The following is a 10,618-nucleotide window of genomic DNA, read 5'->3' as shown; positions in this document are numbered from 1 at the left end:
GCCGAATCAGAAAGGCTGCCCCAGTGCGGTCCAGTGGTAGGCTTGAGATCTTGAAGAGCCAAACCCTTTATCCCAAAAGAATGAGGTCCCTCCACCACTGGAAAAAGGCCGGCCCTGGCTGTCACTGTGCACTCCAGCCTGTATCAGAGGAATGGCAAAGCTTGAACTGGAGGTGACTCTCTGAATGTCTGCCACATCTCAGGGCCCTGTAGTGTACCCTGCCTCTGCCCAAGCTTTAGGGGGGGGTGACAGTTACCAGAATGGGGATTAACTGCATAAGACCAAAGAAGCTCTACAGGAACAAGGGACAGGGGGGTGGAGGGGTGGAGGAGAGAGCACAGGAGACAGGGAAAGGAGAAGTGGAAGTGGCAAGGGCAGTAAAGAGCTCCAGGTCTGGAGTCTGATGATAGGGAGGGTAGAAAGGGCTTAGGCCACCCCTCTGCTCCTCCCTTGGCCCTTCCTACCCAGGATCCTGGAAAAACCCCTACATGTCATGGGCCAAGTGATGGGAAAGATGGACAGAAGGAGAGAAAGGGAAGTTGGATTCATGGACCGCAGAGCGGTTAATTTATTATTTCCTTTTTTCTTAGCACAAGCTCAGTCCCCTCAGCCCCCTATGAGCCAGTGCATTCACACAAGTGCTCAAGCGCCTACATTCACACACATGCGTGCACACACTCTCTCTCTCTCTCTCTCTCTCTCTCTCTCTCTCTCTCTCTCTTTCTCTCTCTCTCTCCCCTACTTCCCCCAGGAGATGGTAATCAGTGGGAAGATGGCAGAGATAAATTGATGCTCATCGATCTACCTCTCCAAACACAATGTCCTGGGTACCTGGAGGGTAGAAGAAAGAAAAAAGTGTCTTTAAGGGCCATACAAGTTATTTCCATTGGCTATGCTCAACAGGAGCTGCTCATCGAAGTCTTCAAACCCATCTAGGACATTATACCTGCCCACCCAAATACCCCCATACCTATGATTGCCACCACATCTGCCAGCATATGCCCCTTAGACATCTTGTCCAAACCAGCCTGAGGATGTGAGAAAGCAAGAGAACATTAGATGAGCAAAACTGGAGGTAGAAAAGAGGAGCTGTAAATAGTCAGGCCTTATAGTCTGTGGGATCTGAGTATAATTGGGATTTATTATTCTTACCAAGTGGGCAAAACCAGGTGCTTTGATCTTGCATCGATAGGGGCGGCTGCTGCCATCAGAAACCAAGTATACTCCAAACTCTCCCTGTGTGAGAAGGTGCAAAGACGTCAGGTCCCCAATTCCCCCGCAAAGAAGCCAATTCCTGCCTGTTTCCTGTTTCTATGACCTTTGTCAATCTTTACATTTCTTTTCTAATATAATCAACATTCCTCCACTGAGTGACTACCAGGTGCACATGTTTATGTCCTCTCCCTCTGGCCACTCCTCACCTTAGGTGCCTCAATGGCAGTGTATGTGGCACCTGGTGGAACTTGGTAGCCTTCAGTGTAGAGCTTGAAGTGATGGATTAGTGACTCCATGGATGTCTAAAGAAGGAAGAAAGGCCATATAATTAAAGGCTTGAGTATCTTGTATGGGGAGAGAGACTTATGCTTAGGACCTACTGAAAGAAAGAAGACCCACACCATGTCCTGACAAGATAACCAACACCCACATTAACACAAAATGCAAGTACAAATACAGATAATAAAGTATACAGATGAGATGTAAGCAGGGAAAAGAGCACCAGAGTGTGTTAGCTTCACAAAGACAATCTTTCAGAGACTGAAGCTCAGCTCAGATCACTTTCCCCCTTCCTAACCCTTCTCTGCCCTTGTTTCCTCTCCTAGATCCAACCTTCATCTCTGCCCGCTTTGGTGGAGACACTTTGGCATCATCAACTTTGATCTCCCCAGGAGGCATCTTGTTAAGACACTGCAGAATGATCCGGAGAGACTGACGCATTTCTTCTACACGACATAGGTACCTAGAAAGTAGTCAGAGACACTGGAGGTCAAAGGATCAGACATGTCCACGCCCAGGTCTAGATGGACAGAACTACCTAAATTCCACCATAGCTACTCTCTGCCCCATGTACCATACTATTTACCTAATATTTCTGCAGTGCCTGAGCTTGACGCCTATTCCAATGAACCCATAATACCCCTCCCACCAGACTTGTCTTTGTTTCTCTTGGTTATGTCCTGGGGAAGTTGTTCCTACCATTCTACCAAATAATAACTGGTATTTATAGAATACTTTTAAGTTTTGCAAAGAGCTTTCCAAACATTCTCTCATTTGATCCTTACAATTACTCATCAAGGTAGGTGCTACTGTTACCCCTATTATAGATGAGGAATATGAGGCTAAGGAGGTTAAGTGTCTTGGCCTTGAGCTACACAGTTACTAAAAGTCTGAGGGTGAATTTACACTCAGGCTTTTTGGACTCCCAACTCCAATATACTATTCACTGCCTACTGATGAATGACCTATATTGCATCAATGAAAGATAAGTTCCCTGGAGACAGAGAAAGAGTATATGCTTACTAAATGCTTGCTGAATTCTCCTGGAGCCCCTAACAACTACTCACAGAGGGTACTAAGAGAGCAGTCAGCTCCATCTGAACAGAAGATAAAACAGACCAGACTCTCTGGCCAGCACTCTCCCTAGTGGCCCTCCCTAGGATGGAGAGAGGCAATGGCACCAGAGCATGCTGTGTGATGAAGGGGGTGGAGGAGGAGGAGGATGGAACTAAGGCAGAAGTGGGTTCTGTAATATGCAACCCTCTAACTGGAAACTTGGGGAAGTCATGGCTTCTCTGGGTCTGTTTCTTCATCTGTAAAAATGAAGCCTTACCCTGCTGGTCACTCCAATAATGAAGAGTATAGAAATCACACAAATCATGGCATGGGAGTGAGGAGAACTAGACTCTTCTCCTTGTTTTGCTACTAAAAATACAACTTTAGGAAAGAAACTAAGTCCATTCATTAGTGTTCTCAAATGTAAAAGAAATTCTACCAACTTGAGCTACACTTCACAAGGCCATTATAAAGGTAGTAGGTTCAGAGGCAGCAGAGTAGCTCAGGGGATTGAGAGCCAGGCCTAGAGACAGGAGGTCCTAGGTTCAAATGTGGCCTCAGACACTTCCCAGATGTGTGACCCTGGTCAAGTCACTTAACCCCCATTGCCTAACCCTTACCACTCTTCTGCCTTGGAACCAATACACAGTATTGATTCTAAGACAGAAGGTAAGGGTTAAAAAAAAATGGCAGTAGGCCCATGTTGGTGAATCTATGGCACATGTGCTGGAGTGTGCCAAGGGGCTTGTCCCCTCACCCTATCCACCCTGCCTGAGAAGATTTCTCTCATCACCTGCTCTGCTCCCCTGCCCAGCAGCCCAATGGGAGCACTTCCTTCCTTTCTTGTCTGGGGTAAAGGGGAAGCTCACATGCAGCATGAAGGTGCAGTTTGGGCACTCAGTCTCTAAAAGGTTCACCATCACCATAGACGTATATGGTAGATAGAGTACTACACTTGCAGTCAGGAAGACCTGGATTCAAATCCCACCTCTGACACTTACTGGTTGACATGGGCCATGAGCAACTCCCTAGAATTTATCTAAGCCACAGAGTTTATGAGCCCTGAAAAAAACAAAGATCCTCTGAGTCAAATGAGTATGTCTATGTGAAAGTATTTCAGCAAGTAAAAAATTCCATGCAATTAGCAGTGACCATAGGTGCAGGTGGGGGAGGGACAGGAGTTGGAAGGCAGTTCTGGCCTACCTGTCATAGCAGTCACCTCTGGAACCAATGGGGACATCAAACTCTACTTGGTCATATGCATCATAGGGCTGAGTCTTCCTCAAGTCCCACTGAATCCCTGAGCCTCGAAGCATCACCCCGCTGTTAGAGGGATGGAAGAGAAAGGAGGTCACACTCTATACAATCTAGTGTGAAGATGGGATTAACTCCACCCTACTTATTCTTTAGATTTTAGGCACCAGGAATTTTTATACCCCCACTTAAGGATTAAGTGAGAGGGGGAAGGTCTATGATCCACATGTGCTAGCGAGTGACAAATCAGAAACAACTGATTAGAATAATTCATTGGAATTGAGTAATTAAATTCCTGGCGACCATTTTCTTAAATATTCAGTCCAACCATAATTTTTACCCCTTACACTAGAAAGGCACAGCCATTCTCTTTCACTGTCCCCTTGGGGGACAATAGCACAGATATCAAAAACAGGGAGCTGGACTAGTCTCCCATGCACAGACAAGTTCTTTTCCTTCTGGGCACAACATGGGCCCTTCACAGGAGTACTCATCCCTGCCCTATCTTGCCCAGCTACTGACCTGAAGCCATAGTTAAGGGCCTCTTCTGCAGTTACCACTCCAATGTCAATTGTTCGATTTCGCCAAATCCGATTGTTGGTCAGCATCTGCCATCCCAAGAGGAGTGTCAACATATCACCTTATACTAGCATTTATCTTTTTAGACCCAAAGTTTAGTACCTCTTTATCCCACCTTAAATAATTCCTGGGAGTGCCCAGGCAGGTTTCCTCATTCCCCTTTATCTTACCTCTTCAAGCTCATCAATCCGAATTGAGAAGTTCTTAGCAAATTCATAGATGTCATCCATGAGCCCAAGGGGCATGTCCTGAGGGCCCAGATGGAAGCAAGTTGGGGAGAAAGGGACAATGGCACATCAGAGAAACAAAGTCCCAAACTTCTCCAAACCTAACCCTGTGGAATATTGGGGCTACAGCTAACTTCCCATTTTCCCTTGTTGGAGAACCCTAAAATACAGTGGCCAGAGAACACGGGCAATGAATGAAAGGATGGGCAGATGGGATGGAAGGAACTGAGGAAGGAGCTTTTCTTACCTGGTGTACTCCTCCTGGACGTACATATGCTGCATGCATTCGTGCCCCTGATACTCGTTCGTAAAACTCAAACATCTAAAGGGGACACACTGAGAATCAGAGATAAAGCCCTTAGCCCCATAAAAATACCACCCAACACTCTTTGTACCACTACCTGTAGCATGCTACCAAAAAAAGAATCAAGATAACTTCCAAGAAGCCAGTTCCCTAACATTATTCTGTCCATCAGATATGTTTTCCCCACCCTCACCTCCAAGGCCATTTAAGAGCTCCCTTTTCTGTACTTTTTTTCAAGCTACTTCTAATCTCTGTGTCTAGTCATACCTTCTCCCTTTCTTCAAACATCCAGAAGAAGGGAGTCATGGCCCCAATATCCAGGGCATGTGTGGTCAGTGCCATAATATGGTTCAATAGCCGTGTAATCTCTCCAAATAGCACTGTGGAAAGAAAGACAAGGGAGGAAGAGGAAAGATATCTGAGAACTAAGGAGTCAGAACTACTTCAGAAAAGCCAATGGGGCCTATTTCTGTCCAGGATACCTGAGAACTATAACTATCAAAGAGTCAGAACCCTCTTCTATTCACTGCTTTCTGGGACAGGAAGGACAACTGGAGTGGGTACCACAGAGACTGAGACATACCTCGGATCCACTGTGCCCGGATAGGAGGCTGGATGTTAAGAAGCTTCTCTACAGCCAAGGAATAGCACTGTTCATTACACATCATGGACACATAATCCAGCCGGTCAAAATATGGCAGGGCCTACAGAAGGAAGACAGACACTAAGGGAAATCTTGCACATCTTGTACCCTAGTACAGGTTTCCTTGTCTGACTGGGAGAAGTGTTCTCCTGAACTGGTTCCAGAAGTCAGGGTCACACTTGCCTGCCAAGTGCTTGACCTTTTGGCAAAGTTTAAGATTTTCCAATAGTCTTCCAGACAAGGAGGCAACTGCACAATATCTCAAACTTCCAGATCATCATTTCTTCCCCAAGTCTAACAGAGGAAAAGGAATCAAAGATGGAAGTGGGACTGGGAAAGTTAGGGTCACAGGAAATCAACATTAAGTTTCCTGAGAAGGGCAAGCTTTGTTCTTTATTAGAGCAGCCCTCTTCCTAAAGTTCTCAGCAGGTTAGCACTAGGCCTCAGCTACCCAAGCTGTAGCTTCCAGGAAAGAGGTGGGGCTTGGGTTTATCCCTTCAGGACAGTCTGTTCTGTTCTTGGCCGTCATTGTGACGTGGAGCTAGGCTGAAGAGTTTAACTCCATGGACCCAAGAGCCAGAAACCATCAGTCTCAGATCTCTTGGGGAATCTCAGAGTCACTGTGCTTGACCCCTTTACTGGATCACTAAGTTTCAGTTTCAAAACCTTCACTTTGGAACTCTTCTCTCTCTGTTCAGTGATTAAAAATAAATAAGTAAAAGCTACTGGTTCCTGCCTCAAACACAAATCCCCACAAGGCTGAAATCCTGACTCTCTCACCACTTGGCTGTCATAGTCCCCACTTCCATCACACAAGTCAGAAACAGACACAAATTCTCTTATCCCAGTCACTCTGACTCACTGAATATTTCAAAAAGATACACAGGCAGCTGGAAGATACAGGGACGTCCAAACAAGAGATGACGTCTCTCACTTTGTTCCCTACCCTGGGAAACAATCTGTGACGCACTAGCTGGATTTGATATACCACTGGAGAAACTGAGGCACAGAGACAGAAGTGAAAGGAGGTGGCCAAAAGTTGATCAAGGAAATGCAGAAGACTTAGGAAAAGAAGCTAGGGGACACTGCTTTTCCTGCTAAATCCCTATTCAATTAACCAAGGTCACCACTCCCACCCCTTCTCATGTGTCCCAGAACTGCTTTAGCACAGGATAGTTATCATGCCACACTGCTGCCTCCACCTTCCACTAGGTCTCAGTCTTTGGGTGGCAAAAAAGATAAATCTTAGAGCTGAGATAAACCCACATCTCCATCACATATTCACTCCCCATACCTGCAAATAAGTCTTATATTCAATGAGCTTTTCTGTGCCTCGGTGAAGCAGGCCAATATGGGGATCGCACTTCCGAACCATTTCTCCACTTAGTTCCATCACCAGTCGAAGGACTCCATGAGCTGCTGGGTGCTGAGGCCCAAAGTTTAGGGTCACGTTGGCCACTTTTGTGTCTTTTGGAGGGTCCACATCTGAGGATGAGTGGGGAAGAAGAGAAGGCTTAGAGCCAGATGGTGACTCCACTGGAATTCTTCCAAAGATTAAAACGGTTAACCTATTACCAGAAAGACCCTGTCCCATATCAACACGTTTGCCCATCAATTTTACTGCTTTCTTCCCATACTACTAAAATACTTTGAGGTCAAAGGAGAAGTGTGAAAGACTACCTAGGTTAACTAGAGGACAGGGACCCCAAATATTACTTTTCCTAACTCCCCATAGGGTCTGAGGCAATATTGAGTACATATACAGGCTCAAATTTTACAGTCTAGCTGAAGGTATCAGAAATATTACCATGAAAATAAACAGAAGGAACTAAGTGAAAAATGAATGCAACAGGAAATCAAATGAGGGAAAGGTCATTGTGGACTGAAGGGTCAAAGGAGGCTCCATATTAAGAGAGAATTTTGAACTGGGCTTTAAAGGTTGGGAAGGCTTTAGAATAGGGGTTCATTAATTGGCAGAGGAAAGGCAAGGACATTAGGGAACAGAGAATAATGGTAATGCCATCTTTTACCCCTTCTCCTTTCCTCCCCAAGTCAATGATAAAGGATCATTAGTACAGCCTCCTTTTAATAATAATAATAATCTAACACTCAAAGGTTTGTAAAGGCCTTACTAATTAGGTACTCATCTGTTCCTGATTAATAACTAGTTTCTACAGACAATTCACACATGAATCCTTGGCCAGGAAAGGGAGAAGGGAACCCAGCTCTCTTCCTCCTAGGGAAGCTGCCCAAGATCATTGAGGAAACTGAGCTAGGAACAGACACAAGCCTTCCAGCTGAACAGAGAAGAAGTGAAAAGTAGGTTGGGGTATAACGAATAGGGCAGCCTGCTGGAACAGCAGTCATGTTGGTAAATAGTGGAGGATGAAGTTAGAAAGGTAGGTTGGGTAAAGGGCTGTGAATGAAAGGCCAGGCTTTAGCCTAAGGTAATGGGTTTTTAAGTAACAGAGTGCCATGGTGAAGATGGCTTTTTCAGAAGATTAATATAGTGGCAAATGAGCAAGATAGGCTCAAGGAAAGACAGACTCAAGGCTGCTAGGCCAGTTTGGAGACTATTGAAATAATATAAATGATCTAAGGGGCCCAAATTAGGCTGCTACAAGTAGGAATGGAAGTAGGATAGCTAAATATAAGGCAGGGGGCTTTGATAACTTACTAGGCCCAGAGAAAGAAAGGACCTGAAGTTTTGAACCTAAGTGATTAGAAGGGCCATGCTACTAACAGAAAGAAGAAAAATGAGAAGCATGCCAGTGTTGGTAGGATGAAAATAAATAGAATCTGGTGACAATAAGACATACAAATAGAAGGCAAAGAAGGCAGTTGGAAATGCAGGATTGGTTAGCTCAAGAGGAAGGTTATTAAGAAAGGTAAAGTTTTTAAGAGGCATTCATTCAACAAACAAGAGTTAGCTGTCCCTATAGAAATAGACAAAATCTCTGAGAGAGAATAAAGAACAGTGGGTTGAAAAATGCTTAAGAGGATCAGTCATCTTAAATAAGACTAACACAATGCTTTTGACATATCAACTGAGGCACAAACACAAAGCAAGTAGTTATGGGTTAGTGACAAAATTGTGGGACTAGGGGCATATGGATCCTCAGACTCACCATTCCAGGGTGCAGGCTTCCAAAGGGCAGTTTCTTTATTTGGGTACATGACAGCTCCCCCAAATTGCTCTGCCCATTCCACATCTGGCTGCCATTGCCGGGCACCTCTGGGGATCAGAAAGTGGGGACAGAGGGTTGAATTGTAAGCCCTGAGAGGGCAAGAACTGCTTCCTTTTTTTTTAAATTATCATTTTGTATCCCTAATGCTTTGCACACTGATTTTATTTTTAAACCTTTACCTTCTGTCTTAAAATCAGTACTGTTTATTGGTTCCAAGGCAGAGGAGTAATAAGGACTAGGTAACAGAGGTTAAATGATTTGCTCAGGGTTAAACAGTTAAAAAGTATCTGAGACCAGGTTTGAACCCATGCAAATCTATTACTAATAAATGTTTGTGAAACTGAATGAATAAGCCTGTTAGGGATGGAACAGATCTATCTAATTGGAGGCCTAAAGCTTTCTTTAACCCTTTCTCCTTCCCCCCAAGTCAATGATAGAGGGTCTATTTGGCCTCCTTGTTATAATAATAATCTAGTAAAAGGTTTGCAAAGGCCTTACTAGTTATGTAAACTCATCTGATCATGATTAATGACTAGTTTCTACAGACCGTTTACACATGACTTTAGCAAGAAAAGGGAGAAGGAAACCCAGCTCCTTCTCCTCCTGGTAAAGGTGTCCAAGGTCATTGAGAGGTCTGAGTTAAAAAGACAGACAGGGGATCATCCCGGTGGGAGGCTTGGAGACCCCGACCCCGCGTTCGCCCGGCTAAGGCAGAAATATCGATGCAGCTGCCTCCGCCTGAGGGTTATTTTGGAGGGCGATCTCAAGCCCCTAGATGAAAAGGAGAGCGAAGGGGGGATGGGGGTGGAAGGAGCCCCAGGGAGGCCACCAAACACACCCCCTCACCACCACCCTGAAATTGGGGGGGGGGGTCATCGAGCCCAGGGAATTGTGGGAGACTGGGGCGGGTGGGGGGAGGGCCGAAAGGATGGGGAGAGAAGAGGTCATAAGCCTGGGTCACTCGCTCCGTGGGGGGATAAGAAGTTAATATCCCCGGTACCTCGGGGGTCGGGGGGGTAGGGAGCAGGACCAAGGCTTCCCGCCTCCTCCTCACCTGCTGGGCTGAATCGTCGGCCGGACCCCAGGGCCGGGCCGCAACCCTGGGGCCACGAGGGCCCGGAGCTTGCCCAGAGCCCTCAGCGCCGCCATCTTGCTGCCGCTGCAGGCCCGGGGGAAGGAGAACTGGGCGGAAACAGGCGATTTACGTCACCCTCTTGGCTTCTGGTCGCGTTTGGATACAGTGGGACTGCCATCTTGAAAGCTGGCAAAGGCCACAGGGCGACATCCGGGTCCCCAGCTTGGCTTCATTGCTTGCGTTCACTGCGGACACCTTCCATTTTAACTGTGGGCGGGGGGGGGAGGGGTCTTCGGATTTTCCTGAAATACGCCCCCTGGTGTTCGAGTGAGACCTCTATCTCTAGGAGTCCCGCCAATAGGGGTGGGAAGGGGAGCATCCTTGGCATATAGGTACCCTAGTATGGAGCATCTGGATGCGGATGCTGGAGAAGCCCTCCTCTATTTCCAAGCCACAGATGCCGAGGAGGCGGAGCCCCATCTCGAATAGTTGTCAGAAGCTTCCCCCGCCCAGGCTCTTCTCCATCTGGCCGCTTTCCCTGTTGAGGGCCTGCTGCCCAAATGTGTCTGAGCCCTTGCACATCTGGGCCCCATTCGAGGTAGCCCTAGGCACTCTCCACCCCCCTCCCCCATCTCAGGGTCGAAAGCAGCAAGAGCCTGGGAAGCTCCCTCCCCAACCTCGTTCCCAGATGTTCTGAATAGGGATGGGGGAACCCAAATGGGGAGGGCTGGGGGCTCCCGCCAAATACAAATCAAAACAGGAGCCAGAGCCAAGGCCACCAGCATTGGGAGGAAGGGG

General features: G+C 46.6%; 1 protein-coding gene across 1 annotated transcript; it reads right to left on the bottom strand.

The window, feature by feature from the left end:
* Nucleotides 1-539: 539 nt before the first annotated feature.
* On the bottom strand, nt 540-10,309 carry NDUFS2 (NADH:ubiquinone oxidoreductase core subunit S2). Its single transcript, XM_001371929.5, has 14 exons — nt 9,800-10,309; nt 8,686-8,792; nt 6,852-7,042; nt 5,498-5,618; nt 5,182-5,294; nt 4,858-4,932; nt 4,554-4,631; nt 4,327-4,412; nt 3,754-3,873; nt 1,828-1,957; nt 1,422-1,517; nt 1,153-1,236; nt 971-1,028; nt 540-831 (listed from the first exon to the last, which is right to left on the bottom strand). The coding sequence occupies exons 1-14, from the start codon at nt 9,892-9,894 to the stop codon at nt 794-796; spliced, it is 1,392 nt and encodes a 463-aa protein (XP_001371966.2). The 5' UTR covers nt 9,895-10,309; the 3' UTR covers nt 540-793.
* Nucleotides 10,310-10,618: the final 309 nt, after the last annotated feature.

This window comes from Monodelphis domestica, chromosome 2, assembly GCF_027887165.1.
Source record: "Monodelphis domestica isolate mMonDom1 chromosome 2, mMonDom1.pri, whole genome shotgun sequence".
NCBI lineage: Eukaryota > Metazoa > Chordata > Mammalia > Didelphimorphia > Didelphidae > Monodelphis > Monodelphis domestica.
Note: the sequence above shows the minus strand (reverse complement) of the source record. Positions and strands in the feature narration are given on the sequence as shown.